The sequence below is a fragment of the Zalophus californianus genome, chromosome 12 (genome assembly GCF_009762305.2).
Source record: "Zalophus californianus isolate mZalCal1 chromosome 12, mZalCal1.pri.v2, whole genome shotgun sequence".
Classification (NCBI taxonomy): Eukaryota; Metazoa; Chordata; class Mammalia; order Carnivora; family Otariidae; genus Zalophus; species Zalophus californianus.
Genome location: NC_045606.1, coordinates 4,429,454 through 4,447,696, shown reverse-complemented (window position 1 = coordinate 4,447,696; position 18,243 = coordinate 4,429,454). Strand labels below are relative to the sequence as shown.

Below are 18,243 nucleotides of genomic sequence, written 5' to 3'. Positions count from 1 at the left end.
ATTAAGACCCACTCTTGCAGATTTGAAGAATGAAAGCAATGGAATAGACCACATAAAATGATGAGAAGATTTCATTTCATAAAACCTACAAAACTCATGGGACACCTGTGTGGCTCAGTAGGTTACGTGTCTGCCTTCAGCTCAGGTCATAATCCTAGGGTCCTGGGATCGAGTCCCGAATTGGTCTCCTTGCTCAGCGGAGAGTCTCCTTCTCCCTCTCCCTCTATCTGCCGCTCCCCCTGCTTGTGTGCGCTCTCTGTCTGACAAATAAAATCTTTAAAAAAAAAAAAAAACCCACAAAACTCATAAACAAAATAAAAAGACAAAGGTTGGCAGGAAACAGAATGTATATTATAAAGCAAATCTTAGAGGAGGCTCACATCTCAATAAGCAAAAAGGCAACATTCCAGTGGGAAAACAGACAAAATACAAAAACAGTTGGTTCCCCATTCAATCACAAGAAAGCAAGAACACAAATCAATTTCCATCTTCTAATAACCAAGGCCGTGCAAATCAGCTCTTGAGAGAGGCATGCAAGCATCCCAGCTGTGGATGTAGACACGCCCATGACTTCTTTTGTGGCTGGCCGGCTTTCTCTTACGTACTTTGAGGTTTTAATAGTCAGCCGCACTCACATCTAGAATTGTCCAAACTTCCTGCAGAATGACCCATGTATCCTTAAGAGATGCTCCCTTAGTCTTCTGCTTGAACTGACAGTCCCTGCAATGACATCTGGTTTCCATTGGTTAGTCAGTGGTCCCGGGATACATTGTTTCCTTTCCTGTCTACCTTTCTGTTCTCATACTTGTATCTCTTGCAGGCAATAGGCTGTTGTTGTTGGGTTATTGTTTTTGTCTTTTCATCTGTTTATAAATCCAACATGACAATTTTTCTTAATTTTCTCCATTTACCTAAGGAAATTATTGATACATTTAAATGCATTTCTACAATCTTACTATTTGTTTTCCATGGTCCGCCTCTCATATGATGGTTTTCCTAGGCTTTCTTGTCTTAGACAATCAACTGTTTTATGTTATTCCATTTTCTTCATTTTTAGCTTATGAGCTTTATCTTATTTTATTATTATGCCTCCCCTCCCCTTTTGTGCTATTATTGTCATATATTTTAATTCTACGTATATTTAAAACCCCATGAGACATTGTTATTTTATATAGCCAATATTTATTTATATAAATCTCATATTTCTCTTTCTGCTGATCTTTCTTTCCTGCATTTTCTTACTTTCATCTGGGATCATTTTTTTTTTCTGTCTGAAAACCTGCCTTGAGAACTTTGCACTTTGATACAATTGCCTCTGTTCTTGTTTTTCTGAAAATGTCTTTACTTTGCCTTCGCTTTCGAATGATATTTTTGCTGGGTCTGGAGTTCCAGGGTGGACGGTCTTTTCTTTCGGCGGATTAAATACATGAGCCCATTGGACGTCGGTTGTCAGTCTCAGAGTGGCTTTTACGCATGTAGTGTGGAAACGTCACTTTTTCCCTCTGGCGGCTTGTAGCATTTGCTTTTTGTCTTTGTGTCTGGGCAGTTTTAGTAGGATGCAAACCAGTTGTTTCTTTGTGCTGATTCTCCTTGGGTTTCACAGAACTTATCTGTGACTTGTCATTTCTTTGGGGAAATCGTCAGTTGGGGAAATTCTTTTTTTTTTTTTAGATTTATTTATTTATTTATTTGAGAGAGGGAGAGAGAGAGAGAGAAAGGGAGGGAGAGAACGAGTGGAGGGAGGGGCAGAGGGAGAGGGAGAGAATCTCAAGCAGACTCCCCGCTGAGTGTGGAGCCAGACGAGGGGCTCAGGCTCACGACCCTGAGATCATGACCTGAGCCAAAACCAAGAGTCAGTCGCTCAACCAAGCTACCCAGGTGCCCCTATAGCTCTCTTAAAAAAAAAAAAATCACTGAATAGTATTCCATTGTCTGGATGTACCTATCAAAGGACATTAAGATGCACCCATTTCTGACACAGGGGTTTTCCAGCACCACCAAGCGATTAACTCAGTTCTGATACTGTTTATCTGGGGACAACATTAGACCCCACAGACGAAGGGCTCAGTCCTACAAGACTGCCCCACTTCACTTGCAACTTGTAACTCCAGGTTGTCACCTGATCAACAGCTATAGATCAGAAATTCTAGGGAGCCCCATCCTTGGGTTTGATTACTGTGTTAGAGCAGCTCACAGAACTCAGATACACATTTGACTTGCTAAATCACTGGTTCGTTATAAAAGGATATAACTCAGAAACAACCAGATGAGAGAGATGCCTGAGGCAAGGTCTGGGGAAGGGGTACGGAGCTTCCATGCCCTCTCCTGGTGCCATTCTCTCCAAATCTCCACTTGTTCACCGGCCTTGAAGCTCTCCAAAGCCCCGTTGGGGTTTTTATGGAGGCTTCATTACATAGGCACAATTGATTGAATCACTGGTAACTGGTGATTGAACTCAATCTTCAGCCCCCTCCCCTCCCTGGAGGTCAGGGGTAGGGCTTAATAGTTCCAATACTCTAATAACAGGATTGGTTCCCTGGGCAGCTAGCCAGCATCCATAGGCAATGGAGCAGCTTTTCAAAAGTCACCTCATTAACATGACAGAAGATACCTTTGTGGCCTTCAGTGTTTAGGAAATTCCAAGGGTTTTAGGAGCTCTGTGTCAGAAATGGGGACAAGGACCAAATATATATTTCTTCTTATAAATCACAATATCACAGACATCTTGGTAGTTTCTAAGTTTTGGCAATTATTTAAAAAGTGCTATGAACACTCATGTGCAGATTTTTGTGTGGACAGAACTTTTCACCTTGTTTGGGTAAATAAACAGGAACACATGGAAATTGCTAGATCATATGGTAAGAGAGAGTTTAGTGTTATGAGAAACTGCCAGGCTCTCTTTCAAAGCAGTGGTACCATTTTGCATTTCTAAGAGCTATGAATCACAGAGTTCCTGTTTTCCCACATCTTCACCAGCATTTGGTGTTGTCAGTGTTTTTGATTTTAGCCATTCAAATGGATGTATGGTGGTATCTAAATGTTGCTTTCATTTCCGATCCCCTAATGATGTATGCTGTTGAATGTGTTCTCATAAGCTTATTTGACGTTTGAATATCTTCTTTGGTGAGCTTCAGACCTTTTGCCCACGTTTTAGTTGGATTGTGTATTCTATTACCGTTGGGTTTGGGGACTTCTTTTTATAATTTTGGATATCAGTCCTTTATCAAGAGTTGCATTTTGCAAATATTCTCTCAGCAGGTAACTTTTCATTCTCTGAAATGTCTTTCATAGAGCAGAAGTTTTTAATTTTACTCAAGTCCATCTTATCAATTTTGTTTGTTCATGGATCATGCCTTTGGTGTTGTGGCTACAAACTCATCCCCGCACCCAAGAGGATATAGATTTTCTCTTGTGTTACCTTTTAGGAGTTCTATAGTTTTACATTTTACAGTTAGGTCTGTGATCCACTTTGAGCTAATTGTTGTGAAGGGTGTAAGGTCTGTGTCCAGATTCAGTTTTTTGTGTTTTGTTGTTTTTTTTTTTTTTTTTGTATGTGAATGTCCAGTTGTTCCAACACCATTTGCTAATGGTAGTGATACTGGTAAGAGGGAGAAGGATGTATTATTTATTATTTACTGTTATTTATTATCCCTTTTGCCCATTTATGGGCTCCTTCGTTAGAATGTAAGACGTCATTTACATTAGAATTTATATTTTAATTAAAGTTAAATATGTACGCAGCTTCATAATCAATTAGTTCTGTGTGTCTTATAACCGCAATACTGAAAAACAAGGGTCTACTGAAAGATCTGATTGTCCTCACCGAGATGTCTCCTTACCAAAGTCAAAGCTCTAATGTCTCTTAGTGTTTTTTTCCCTTCATCTTTGAGATGGAAATCCAAATGTATGTATTAAGTAATACAATGATGTAGACAGTTTTAGGGATGAGAGAGAGAGAGAGAGGGAGATCGAATTTCATCTCTTCTTTCTGTATTATTTTACAAAGTGTAAACTTTTGTGGTCTTCCCTCAGGAATCCTTAGAAAATAAATTTTATTGTCTTTATTTAAGTATTTTTTATAGAATGTCATATTGAAAACACATACATATTCATCACATATTCATGCTTCTACACAAAGGAAGGACGATCAAAGCATGGGTTCATGATTTGGTGGTGGGATTTCAGAAGGCAGCAGAGCATTTCACGATGGCTCTGTGCCCGCCAGTTAGCGAGAACTTTGAAATGAAGCATCATTGGCGGGCATTTCAGAGTGGCCGGACGCTTTGTCGGGACATTTTATATATGTTATTGGGAGGCATCTACCCTAACTACATTTTATAATCCTTGTTAGTGGGCTCTCATGCAAATGGTGGACAAATTCGTGGGCTTAGCAGCAGATGCCAGATACCTCCACTTGTTATATTTCCAAACTTACCATGATGGGCTATGCAACAGTTCCAGGTTCATTCTCTTACTCATTCATTCACTTGGCAAACATTTATTGAGCACCTGCTGCATGCAGGGCCAGCGGGCCCTCCAGGGTCTTATTGGTTAGACAGAGACATGAAGTGAACAGTCATGTACAGCAGGTGCAGCGCGATCTATGATACAAGCAACCCAGCAGTTCCCACCGGAACGTGAGCATCAGGAAAGTGTTGCTGCAGGATCCACAATCTGGAAAGAGTAAGGGATGCAGGCCAAGGGAGGGGCTCGCGGGGCTGTTTGGGCAAAGCACTCCAGGGGGAAGGAAATAGCAATGAAAATGGATGGTATCCCAGGAATCTGAAGTGCTAAGCGGCTCAGAACTTGCTAGGGCCACGAAGCTGGCAGGTGCACCATGATGGGATCCCAAAGCTTCTGCTGCACGTGCCATGTTGCACTGCTGTCCACGGAAGGGCAGGGAGAGAGCAGATGGGAAGTCTTAGAAGCTTCGAGAGTGCCCAGAGCGTGAGTGAATGGAGGGGTGTCAGAGGCGGAGGTAGTGGTGAGGAGATCATGCAGGGACCATCGTGAGGAAGATGCGCTTCTTCCTGAGGGCAATTTGCAGTTAGTAAGGGAGTTTTAAATGGAAGAGAGACATGATCTGATTTGTATTTTCAAACACCCCTCTGGCAGCCGAGGGGCACAGGGTGGGGCTGTGAAGCCCAGCACACAGAGCCCGGTGGCAAAGCGTGCCTCCGGTGGTCTGTCCATTATAATACAGGCCTAAAACTGGGTGACTGTCTTCATTGTGCATCAATTCAAAGTTACCCTATAAAAATAACAGGGCACACTCGAGTGGCTTCACCGGGGCGGGGTGGTGGAGCTGCTGTCCTCACATCCTATCTTACTCATCCTTCAACCATGGCAAGTGATCATTAACAAGTAACCACCCACATGGGCAGCGATCATGACTTAGAAGTCACGTAGAAGATTCCGTATCTGGAAAATGGAGTCCCATTGAAATCTGGCCTGGCCCACAGGAGTGTATTTGGGGTGTAAAAGTTATTCTGCATGTGTCGGAGCAGAAAAACGTGATTAATGTTAATAATAACTGGCAGGTGGTTAGTGTGGCCAACGGGTGAGTGGGAGGCAAGACAAGAAGCAGGAAATGCAATATTCTGGCGATTGGTGGAGGATGATGATGGCAATGGGTATGGAAAGAAGGGACTGGATTTAAGAGGCATTCACTAAGGAACGGGGGCCAGCAAAGCAGCAAGTGAGGGACGAGCTCAGGAGGACTTCCCCAACTCAGATTGTCCACCCCCAAGCTCGGAGATCCAGAGGGCCCAGAAACGCGAGCAGCATGGCATGGGGGAGATGGTGCTGAGCTCATTTTTGCAGGAGTTGAAGGTTTACACATCTAAATAGGGATGCCCCCCAAGACAGCTGAGTTCACCTGGGAGGGGAGGTCTGAACAAGACACAGGTGTGGGTCCCATCTGAGTTTGGGTGGTCCCGACGTCGCTAGGAATACACAGGCAGCCCCCTACGGTCTGCTTGGGGGGAAAGAGGCCCCAGGAGAGAGCACCAACAGATAAAGCTGTGTGGAGAGAGAGGAAGGCGATGGGGGAGGGGGGTCACAGGGGAGCCACACCAGAAACCTGGGGGCCACACAGCCAGGAGGGACACGACCTGAAGGCTGGACATGCCCCGTGATCTCAGGATCCGGAGAGGCCTTGTGTGTTTTGCCAAGGGGGGCAATTTGGGACTTCGGTAGGAGTTGATTTTCTACCACTGGAGTGGCCAGTGGTAGAATTTGGATTCCCCTGGGCACCTGCGGGAATGAGGAATGTGGAAATGGATTCATGTGTAAGGGGGAAAGGGAAGCAAGGGCCAGTAGCTGTAATGCTGGGTGTGCAGAGATGAGCCCGAAGTGTGTTCACGTGCTCAGTAAAGAAGGACAGATGCAGGTATTGAAGAGAAGGCCACTCATCACCGGGAGGAACAAACCACCTTTTTTATTTTGGCAGATTGGGCACCCAACGGATATGCCGCTGTGGGAATGTCCTCCTAAAGACCGAGATTGCAGCGAATGTTTCAGGGCATGTGTGACATTCTGATAGAAGCCACGGGCGTGGGCCAATCCCGTGTGTCAGAACACGAGGAAGGCCCCTGGGGACCTGGGATGGCTCAGTCCCTTTCCCCGCGGGATGGTTCCTGGTGGGACGACACGTGTTTCCAGGTCTTCGCACTATTTGGTGAGCACTATGCCTGTGCAGGGCAGAGGGTGTGATTAACCCGCTGCAGGGGATCAGCGAAGGCTTTGGCTAAGAGGTAACACTGAGCTGTGTCCCAGAGGACACACAGGCCGCGCTCATGGGCTCAGCGCCTTTCTGGTTGAAGAACAGAGTGTGACAAAGGTACAGAGATGTGAGAGGTCACAGGAGGTTTGAGGACATGCAATAGGTTTGTTATCTTAACGCGAGTCCCTCAGCCAGGGGCCTCTCAAGCCAGAGGGAGGCCGGGCTCAGACCTAGAAGGGCGGCAGCTTGAACTTGGACGTACTGCCCACTTGTTCCCTTAAAACTATGTATCTAGTGGTTATAGTTCTGCATAATACCTGCATGCATAATTCCGAGATGCGGACCTTTATTATACTCATAAAGGGGTTACAGACATCTCAAATTCATCTCAAAATTCAAGGCCCTCTGCAGAGAGCGAGGGGCCCAAGTTTGAACCACGAAAGGTGAATCTCGGCCCCTCCCGGGACTTGTGTGGGGCTTCTGATAGTTCTTCTTTCTTCCCCGTGGTGGCTTGCCACCCTGAGAGCCAACCTGATAAGGTCAGGCCAGGCAGAGGGAGGTGCCTGCGAGGCGCTCATCAGAGAAGTGGCAAGGAAAGCAGGGTGAGGAGGGCAGCTCTGCCTCCAGAAAGGGCAAGGGGGACATGTGCCTGGGCCGCAGATGCCCTGCAGGCTCTCGGGCACAGGGCGCTGGCACCGTCCCCGCCCTCCCTCCCCCTGCACAAATGTGATTAGGACCCTGTAGCACAGCCCAAATCAGGTTAGCGTCAATGAGCTGAGCTGGTGTAATCAGACGCCGGAGTAGAGCAGGTGCTGGGCTTGAAAGAGGCTTTTGAGAATTAGAACAAGCTGACGGCCGCTGTCTAGAACACAGCATGCAGGGCCCGTCGGGCGTGTCCTCACTGCCAGGCAGAGGGGCCGCTGGCCTGGCCCAGGGCCCTGGGTTCTTTCCTCGACTAGCAAAACAAGAGTTCATCACACTGGGGTTCACATGATGGTCTGCTCCCCGCCCCTGCCCCCGTGTGTCCTCGACCCACCTGCAGGGTCTCACTCAAGTCAACTGCAAAGTCCGGATCATAAGAATATCCAGCTCATCCAGCTGTTGTGGCGGCCAAACAGTCTGCAAAGCCCCGGGCCCGGGCATGGTCCATGCTCAGAACACAGCACCTGCTCTGCTCTCCACTGAGCCCAGGACGACGAGGCAGGATTTTAGATCTTACAGAAATGCTCCGTGCTCAATATGAAAACATCGAGAATGGAGGTTTATCTGATGAGATCCAGAAATCTCGTCTTAAGAGATGAGCCGTATTACTACTCGGTGAACATCATCCTAGATACTCTCCGGTGCACACATTCATAGGTAGAAAATAATTTCAACAAGAGGATATTTAATATATGTGTTGTCTTTAAAACACAAGTTATTTGCCTTTATTTCAGTTAGAATTGGAGGAAAATCAAAGGAAATTGAAGGAATTGCTGAATAATAAATAGGTCATTCCTCAGAGATTCTTAAAATTGAGAAAATAAACTATAAGCCAATATTAAGATGGTTGAGGTATCCTGTAGTTTTTTATATACATTTTTGCTATTTTAATGACTTAGGAAAAGCATTCTAAGAGTCTTAGGCTCTACCTACCAAGCCAAGTGGCTTTGATGAAGCGTGTTACTATTCAGTTATAAATCAGGAAGAAATTGCAAGTACCAGAGAAAAATCGCATACTCACTTGGAGTCCTACTAAGTGAGTCATCTTGTCAGAATGAACCAATGCAGAGGGTGCAGGAGGCTGGCGAGGGGGAGGCATGCACAGCGGGGTTGGGAGGCAGGGGGCTAAGAGCATCGAGGATGCTGAGGTATGGGAGCATCTAGACCCGGTGGGACCTAGTAGGCTGGGCATTTGTGCTGTGAGTGGGAAAACAGAAGCCCGGCTAGCTGCTCGCCTCCAACCCAGGGATTTATGCCCCAAGTGCTGTGTGACTTTCATGTGGGTATATTCATCATGTGTTTGTGTTTCTGTATCTCTGTTTTCTGTATGTTTGACATCTTGGTGGCCTCGCTGACCCTGGAGGGACCGCTCCTCCCAGGAGCAGCTGATTCGAGAGACGGTAAAGGATTATCTTTCCCCAAACCAGCCAATCCAGAGCCTATACCCCGAACCACCTCCTCTATGGGGCTCCTACACTCCAGGCCAATAGCCCCTGCCCTCATCACCTCCCAGCCAGGGACACTAGGGACAGCCCCCTCTGCCCCAAAGCCCACTGAAATTATTCAAACCAGCCAACCCTCAGTCTGCTCGCCCTGCAGCCTGCTGTTTCCCGTGGAAACCATCGTAAAGGCTCTGGCCTTTGCTGGCCGCCTCCCTCGGCCTCCTGACTGTGCTTCCCCATGTGGCCCCCCCATGGCATAGCATGCCCCGCCTCTTGGGAACGGCCAGTAAGACAAGCTGTCTTTCCAATGGCAGTAAGCTCCCAATCTGGTGCCTTCGCTGTACCCGAATAATAGTAAAAAAATAGTAAAAAAAAAAGAGAAATAGTAAAAAAAAAAAAAGAAAAATAGTAAAACTAATAATAAAAAGTACTTGAATAAAAAGTAAAAAATAGTAAAAAAATAATCGTAAAATAGTAGAAAAATAGTAAAAAATAGTAAAAAAATAGTAAAAAAGTTCTTAGAAAATAGTTTAAAAAATCGAGAAAAGTAAAAATCGTAAAAAAAGTAAAAAAATAGAAAAAATAAAATAGTAAAAACATAGAGAAATAGTAAAAAATAGAAAATAGTAAAAATAATAGTAAAAATAGTACAAAAATAGTACTTGAATAAAAAGTAAAAAATATTAAAAAATAATAACAAAATAGTAGAAAAATAGTAAAAAGAGTAAAAAAATGGTAAAAAAAGTGCTTAGAAAATAGTTTTAAAAATAAAAAAATAAAAATAGTAAAAAAATAGTAAAATAGTAGAAAAATAGTAAAAATAATTTAAAAATAGTAAAAAGTGTACTTAGAAAACAGTTTTTAAAAAATAGAGAAAAGTAAAAATCATAAAAAAATAGTAAAAAAATAGAAAAAAGAAAATAGTAAAAAAATAGAAAAAAGAAAATAGTACAAAAATAGAGAAATAGTAAAAAAATAGAAAAATAGTAAAAATAATAATAAAAATAGTAAAAAATAGTACTTGAATAAAAAGTAAAAATATTAAAAAATAATAGAAAAATAGAAAAATAGTAAAAAAATAGTAAAAATAGTTTAAAAATAGTAAAACAAAGTAAAAAAATACTTAGAAAATAGTTTAATATAAAAAGTAAAAATAGTAAAAAAAAGTAGTAATTTCAAACACTCTGCTCCTGCCCCCTCAGGGGCCCAACTCCCCTGGGCACACCCCATTGCTATAGGGAGTCCTGCCAGAGTCTGGCCAGGACCTGCTTTGGAATCACTCTCTGCCCCTAGGCAGGGGACAGCACCGGTCCCCGGGGAAGCTGCTGTCTCACCCAGGTGACTGTGTGAGCAGAGAGCCAGGGCTTGTCAGCTGAGCCCTCCACGGGGCAGGCATGATGCCGCCCTGGCAAGAGCGCTTTGACTATGAGAGGTGCACTGGGGTCTCCGGTCAAACGCAGGTGGTCCTCCCACCAGGTTCTGGAGTTTACTAGACTGCGTGGGTCCCTGACCTTTTCTTCATCTCTATTCTTAGGGCACGTAGCGCTGCCGGGGCCTTCGTGGGGGCTCCATAAAGAACTGAATTGAATTTTCCACCCAGACAGAAGGAAAATTCACACTCTTGTCAGATTGAGGGAGAAATGGAAATGTCATTATCCAGAGGGTGCTGGCCTCGTAAATCAATTAGGCTCTTCGGTTTTGTAAACATAATGTGCTTTTTGATCACTTGGAGGGAGTCTGAATTTAGCAAATGGGTCTCAGCACCGATTCCATGTGGGGCAAAGTGCATATTCCCAGCAACACGAAGAGTTGTGGAGCCTGGTTTCAAGAGCTTCAGGAGTCCAGGGGGAGAGACAGCCCCGTGTGTGGGGATGACACCAGTCAGATGGTACCCATGCTGTCACCGCCTTACAAAGTGCTCCGGGAGCAGGAGGGGCCCAGAAATCCGGGCCACGTTTCCCGCTTGTGTGACCAAGCATGCTCAACGCTGTCTGGAAACGCACCTCTAAAAATCGTTTCCAGTGTCCATAGGGCTTTCTCGTGAATCTCCTTGGAGAAAAGCTTCATCTCTCAAGGACTGAAGTTCCCTTGGGAGCTGTGCTGCTCGGAGGGACGGGCAGCAGATGAGAGCAAGGCGTCCTCCCTGCCCCTCGGCACACGGGGAGTCAGTCTTGTGCAAGTGCTGTTTCCAACCTCACAGCCTGGTTTTCTGTGGGCGGATGTTTCTCTTGAAGCTTCCATGCAAAGACTGCATCTGCATCCACAGACTCACGTCTCCGGCTAGCAGACGCTGATCGAGCACTACCTCTGAGGCTCTGGGCTCGACCGGGGGCAGCCGTTGTGCGTGCGGAGGTTACAATAGTGACCAAAACATGGGGGCCTAAAAGAGGTCTGCTTTTTGCTCCCCAGGTGGTGGCTACGCTGGGGACCACGTCCTGCTGCTCATTTGACAATCTCCTAGAAGTGGGTCCTATCTGTGAGTATCTGATCGGATTTTCTTCTGGAAAACGCTCTCGGTATATGAAGACTTTAGTGGACCTTCTTCTTTGGGCTCTCCTTCTTCATAATATTAATAATATAGGTCAAGTTCATATTATAATATCATAATATGTTTAGATAGCATAAAACATAATATAATGGGATGTTCACATAATAACTTCATATTTCGATGGTTTGCTAGACTCTTCTATTTGCAATAGCATAAATCTCATTAGCTTGAAATGCACAAACGCAGAAATGTGGCCTAATTGGACCAGAGCTGAGCTTGGCTGAACCAACGTGCTATCGGTAAGAAAAAACTCTCGCATACCGTGCAGCAGGGCCACAAGACTGCGGGGCCGCGTCACCCAACCCGAGAGAACAAAGTCAAACTCTTCGAGCAAGCCCCACGAGGCTCGTGCATCTGCAGGACGTGAGAGTTACCCATCTTTGAATGAAGCCTGACCGGTCTTCAGCATTTCTGGAACGACTGAATGCAAATTACCTAATGCGATTAAGCAGATCCAAACCCTGGATTTCTCCAGAGAAAAACCTGCTTGCTGTGCTTTTCAGGGCCGCTCTCCCCCTCCAGGCTCCCTCACAGCACACGGGTGGTCTCCCCGGGGGGATGAGGAGTCAGAGAATCCCAACGGTGGAACGCGAGTAAGGACTGTGTTTCCAAAGTTACCCCTTCAACACGCGGCTCTGGACCCCCAGCAGGTCCAGGAGGGGTTTCTGTGACAGAGACCTTCTCTTGGGCAGGGGCACGGCTTCCTGACCCCCTTCCCCTGTCCTCGGGTCATACCCGCTGCCCCAGGAGCGCGGGGCTGCTCATCGGGACGGTCTGGGGTCCCATGGAGGCTGTTCAGGCCCTCAGATCACATCTCTGTGGCTTGTGCTGGACAGCACGCCCCCTGCGGGTACCGCTCCCCCCCCCCCCGCCCCGCGCCCGTGTGCGTTACCCCCGCCTCTCCTAACGGGGGCCCACCTGTGCACACACCCAGGCAGCGTGGCTGGGCCCAACCTGGTCACAGCCCACCCGTGCAGCGGCCAAGCCTCACCACTTCAGGCTGTGGGCCCTCCCGTCCCAAGCTCCGCGTCCCCATCTGTAAGGTGCGGTGGTCGAATGTCAGTCCTTCCCTCACAGGGCTCTTTAGAGGGTGAGTTCCTGCACAGAAATCATGGAGACCCAGGGTGGAGGCAGGCGTGCTGGGGACCGGCCGTGCCCAGGGGCTGTGGGCGTGGATGTGCCCGTTCACACAGGTTTGCCTGCGCCATGTGTGTCCGGCGGCAGACGTTTGTGTGAGCGGTGGGCTGAGGGTAGTGGTACAGAGCCCGGGGCTGGGACAAGGGGCGCAAGCGACTGGCTCAGGCCTGCGGCCATGGCGTTGGCCCCGTGAGCTGCGGACCCTGGTGTGCCAGGCCGAGCCCGCTGGTCACCCCTCTGGCTCAGACGTCAGGCTGGGAACTGGATGTCCCTGGCGGGGGCTGGCTGAGATCATGCCCGGGGCTCTCGGATTTATGGGGCCAGAGCTCCTCGGCAGGGCAGAGCCCCTGCGGCCCAGGAAGCTGACGGCCCAGGCAAGGCAGCTGGTGCTCACCGCGCCCTGGGGAGTGGGGGGCCCAGCTCAGGCTGTCCCGCAGTCCTGGAGCATCCCCTGCTCCCCGGATCTGGGGGTGGTGGGAACTGTGGGCTCCGTGACGGTTTGGTGCTGAGCACAGAGGCTGTTCTGGGGCTCGCCAGGGCCAGAAGCCTGCTGCTCCCTGCCACAGCGCATACGTGCGGGTGATTTTGACAATTATGTTTACTACTGATGACGCTGTTCCTGAGTGTCCGTAATCCCAGCCCCTTTCTGTTTCCTCCCGCTGCTCTGACACCATCTCCCTGACTGTCACCAGATACTTAGCATTCACCCAGGGCTGCTCTGGATCCCGGGCCGGCCTCGTTCTGTGGTATGATTGGAATAAACCACTAAAACAATTCATTCATCCACCGTGATTTGACAAAGACGGTATGTGTCGGAAGATCGTTTTCCCCAAACCGCTGCTTTAGGAAAGACCTTTTCTTCTTGGTTCCTTTTAAAACGACTCGCCGGAGAGAGACTCGGTCTCACGTGGCCCACTTGGCTGGATCAGTGGAGGTGTCCAGCAGGGTTTTTACTGGGGAGAGGAGGTGCAGGAAGCAGGGAGTTGAAGGTGATGGGTGGGAGGTGTGGCAGTGGGGAGCGGGGGTGGGGTCCAAGGGAGTGCAGAAGGGGAGCAGGGTGCACGGGGCAGCCAGAGCCCTGCCCAGGGGCACCGGGATGGTGTCGGGGGGGGCACTCCTGATGACACAGGAAGGATAGAGGGATCCCAGCCCCTCAAAGACTGTCCTCACTTCCAACACCTTTCAAAACCACCCGCAGCTTCAATAATCCATCAGAAAGACTTAGAGGACTCCCTGAAAGCCTCTCATGGGCATGGTTTGTTGCAGGGAGGAGAGGTGCAGGCCGAATGTGGGAAGGGACCAAACTCTTGTCTCCTCCCTCGAAATTGTGCGGATGGCTGTACCCCCCCCGAATTAGGATGACAACACACACAGAGTGGGACAGCCCCTGCCACGGAAGCGCCCCGAGCCTGTAGCACCGGAGTTTGGGGCTCAGTCACACACCACCCACTGGGCTCTCCTGCGGTCTCCAGCTCCTCCGGGGGGGTCCAGGTAATCCCTTCCGTCCCTAGTTCCTGCAGAAGTCAGAATGAATGTGGTGCAAAGGTGCCATCATAAATCATACTGATGCACCGTTTGGGGTCAAAGACCCAGGCGAGAAAGGGCTCCTATCAGGCAGGGCACTCCAGGCACTAGAGGCCACCTCCCTGGAGCTGAGGGCAAAGGTCAGTGCTCTTCTGGAGTAAAATTAAGTCCCCACTGCACACCTTCCCCTGGTGCATCTCCTTCCCTTCCCTCCTGGGTACCCCTCCCTGTCTTTGCTCCCCACTGCCCCTCTCCGGGTTTCCCATACATTCCGGGATGGGTTGTGGTTTTTACTCTTAGCAAACATTCCTCTCACAAGGATGACGGCTGAGTGAGGAAAAGAGAGCCCTGTCTGCTGCTTCTGGAACCTGCTCCCCTTGCTCCTGCCTTCATGGCTTGCGTCCTTCCTGACTCGTCTTCCTGTGCAGCCCCCCACCCCCCGGGGTCCTGCTCTGCCTCACCCCTTCCCTTGACAGTTCTGAACCGGACAGAGACATTGGAGCCCCAGACGCCTCCGATGTGCCTCTAACAGAAAATGAAGTTTCCTGACCGGCGGCCCCATGGAGAGGACAGCCTGGATCTGTGGTTTGCTGTCTGTCCTCGAAGTGCATCTGAGGGTTCTTCCTGCTGCATGGCATCGGGAGCCCGAGCAGGAGAGCTCTACAGGGGTGGGACCATGGGCAGGGACATGCGTGGGTGAGCTGTGGTCTCGAAGCAGAAATCCCACATCTTCCATAGGCTCTGTGCTTTCGCCAGCTCCCAGCTGCATCCGCGTGGGGCCCTGCGGTGCCCACACACCGTCTGCCCATGAAACCTGCTTCAGGGTGCTCAGACCCCAACCACACCCTGACCCTCCGGGGCCGTATTGCATGTGCTCGGAAGACATTTGGTCTGCATCCAACCGAGGGCTTTGATCCCCCAACCCTGAAGTTCAAACAGAATCAAGGCTTTGAAACGCCTCTTAGAGCTTTTATCAGCAGAGCTCAGAATGACTCGTCACTCCTCACGGCATCCTGTGTGATTAGCGAGCATCACGCGTGGAAAGCTGAAGCTTGCATCTGTCAGTTGTCACAAATGCACGGGCCAGGGGCTAACTGAGCCCTCCAGGTGCTTCCCTGACCCAGTTCGGGCAGGACAGGACATCTGCTCCCCATCAAGACGCCCCAGCCTTTCGTGGTTATGCATTGGGTGATGGGCCAAGTGCCCAGAACACAGGGAGGCACTCGTCACGATGCTCGCATGTATTTCTCACAAACCTTGGACCTGGTCTTTTCTCTCTGAGGTTCCAGGTGCTATTTTTATGTCCATTCGCCTCTGAGGAAGAATGAGCTTGAAGGGACATAAGGCCGTACAGCTGCTGGGTGCTTGGAGGCAGGGGATGAACCCAGATAGTCTCAATTGAGGGAGCGCATTTAATCAGGGCCCTCTTCCACCTGGCGAGGAAGACATGGTCCCTTCCTGCCAGGCGATTCTGGCGAGGTTGGAAAACAGAAATCATATTCACCAAGGAGCCTAGGACGATTGCAGGTAGCATAAAATCAACGAGTATGCTTTGTGTCCAGATGGTGTGGGGCAGGGGGGCATAGGGGTCCCTCGGGCTGCGAACCCTGCCGTTCCCCAAGGAGTTTGTGGGGAAGGACATTAGGATGGGTTAGCCAGGAGAATCGGGAGCAAATCCCCAGTGGATGAGATGGAGGGAGGGCGAGAAAGGTGGTAAAACTGGAAGGAGGTGTGTGTGTGAGGAGCCCCGAGGGATAGTGCACGCTGCCTCCTTCGGGCATGAGCATCGACCTTCAAATCGAGCAGGGCAGCTGATCCCATTTTCCTCATCTTCTACACAATCCCTGAGCACCTGGTCTGTGTTAGCTCTGTCTGGGGCCAGCTCATGACCTCTGCCCTCAGCTTCATTGCCTTCAGACCCAAGGAGCCTGTTAGGGTCCGGGACGGGGCCAAGAAATGCTGTTGATGGTCAGTATGCAGTAAGAGCCCTGGATGGGATGAGGTGGTTGTCAGGCTGCCGTGAGCGGGGCATCCACTGGGGAGCTTACCAGTCACCTCTGGATTTCAGGTACCAAGGAGGACGTGTGGCTGCACATCGATGCTGCTTACGCGGGTAGCTCCTTCATCTGCCCCGAGTTCCGGCATCTTCTGAATGGAGTAGAGGTGGGCGTGCTCTTTATCTTTAATAAGATCCTTCTTTTTTTTTTAAAGATGTATGATTTCTTTATTTTGGCAGGGGAGGGGCAGAGGCAGAGGGAGAGAGAATCCACAAGCAGACTCCTCGCTAAGTGTGGAGCCTGATGGGGCTCCCTCTCACGGTCCTGAGATCATGATCTGAGCCGACACGCAGTCGGCCACTTAACCCACTGAGCCATCCAGGCGCCCCTCTCTTTAATAAGATCACTGTTTAAAAGTGCTATGTGATCAGTGACTTCCTACAAGGCTGTGGCATTCCATTTGTCACTGCTGTGGTTTGTTTCAGTAACTTCTTTTCAAACAAATTTTGTGATTATCAGAAATCAGATTTCCTTACAAGGGGGGTTGAGAATCTGCCCAGTCATACGACCTGTCTTCTGGAAGTACACCTGACGTTTGCAGCTCTTTTTCTGTCTGCATGAATCTTGGGCAGAGTTCTCATGGTAGGATAAATTTTAGCTTCTGAAACTGTGGGGAAATCTTTAGGAAGAAAATAAAATCTTAATGCCTCTCAGATCAAGAGGTCATGGATAAATGCAACCTGCAATTTTATTTGATCTGGTTCAGTGTGATAGCATGGTCTGACCATGCCCCTGAGCAGGGTATTACTTTAACAGATATTGAACGAGCAGCCATGGGTGCATTTAAATGTCCTATACCGCTTTCGGAATTTGGAAACCGTGGCCTATAATGCCCATGGAAACACCTGCTGCTTTTGAGAAATAGTCATCAAAACTATCGATCAAATACTCTGCTTCCCCACAGGGCCACAGAGGGTAATGTGGTGCAGACTTAATGCAGAGAGAGGACACTATGGGGGTGCCCTGATGTGTCATTTCAGGCTCAAGTAGGATGTTCCTCCAGCCAGAACTTAGCTGCAGACCAATAAAGGGTCCAGAGAGACAGACTTGGTAGTGAGTCCAAGGGAAGGAGATAGTGAGTCAGGAGAGCCTCAGTCCTGACTCTATGCCCAGAGGCAAGGGTTTCGTGAGACCCCGGGCCACACGAGGTGCAGGGATTAAGGCCGTGGTCATTGGCATTTAGTGACTATTTGAATGCTCTACCGGGGGACTAGCTGTGTCCCTGGGGGTAGGGTGGTGGCATCTCCAAACCTCACAAAGTGGATTTAGTAACAGTATCTCCTTTATCTCCTTCGAGGGGTTGCTGTAAGTATCCGGAGTTAATCATGTTTAAAGCGCTTAAAAACAGTGTCAGGTACACAGTGAGTCCCGTGAATGAGCTGGATCCTTTTATTAACTTTCACCACGGCTGCAGAGCCTGTCCCTGAGAACCTCTCTCCGCTCCCCTGTCATGCTGCCAATTAATTTGCTAATTGCTAATTTGGATCCTCATTATGCCGTAATACCAGAAGAGTGGGTGTCGGGTGTAGAATACAAATATTCCCATCTTCGGAAAGAATACCCCCTGGTTGCTGATGAATGAAGTAGCATTCCGGTTCATATCTCCATCACGTCTGTGCATTCATTCACTCACTCACTCCATAATCACTTATGGATGTCCGAATATGCTCCAGACCTCAGCTCAGTTCTGGGGAGGGGCTGATTTGTGGGGCCTCCAAAGTCCCCCATAAATATGAGGGAAGGGGTTGTGGTGATGTGTGAGAAGTTCTGCTAAGCATGCTAGCACCCCACGTTGTGAAGTTCACTGCCAGTAGCTGGGCTTGTGGGTGTTATGGAAAAATAAATCTCTCTACCATATAAATGACTCCTGTCATTATGCATTATACGTTATACAGAGATGATGCATACGACTGGGTCTCCCCCTGCACCTCAGGGATGCAGGGCAAATCGTTCATCGGGGATTTGTGTGCCTGTCCCCAGGATCTGGTCTTTCTAAGTATCAGGTTAAGGATTGCACAATCTTTTGCCACTTTGACTTTCCTCCTTCCCGTGATCCCACGACCCGGGGTTTCGGCTTTCACAGGGGGTGACTGACTATCAGGCCACCGC

At 48.6% G+C, this 18,243-nt stretch overlaps 1 protein-coding gene across 3 annotated transcripts in view; it reads left to right on the top strand.

The window, feature by feature from the left end:
- DDC (dopa decarboxylase) overlaps nt 1–18,243 on the top strand; it is an 80,261-nt gene that overhangs the window by 31,948 nt on the left and 30,070 nt on the right. For all 3 annotated transcript variants that reach the window (XM_027574166.2, XM_027574167.2, XM_027574165.2), the window contains 2 exons: nt 11,278–11,344; nt 16,146–16,240. In XM_027574166.2, the coding sequence (XP_027429967.1) occupies nt 11,278–11,344; nt 16,146–16,240 (162 nt within the window). The remainder of the gene's footprint in view (nt 1–11,277; nt 11,345–16,145; nt 16,241–18,243) is intronic.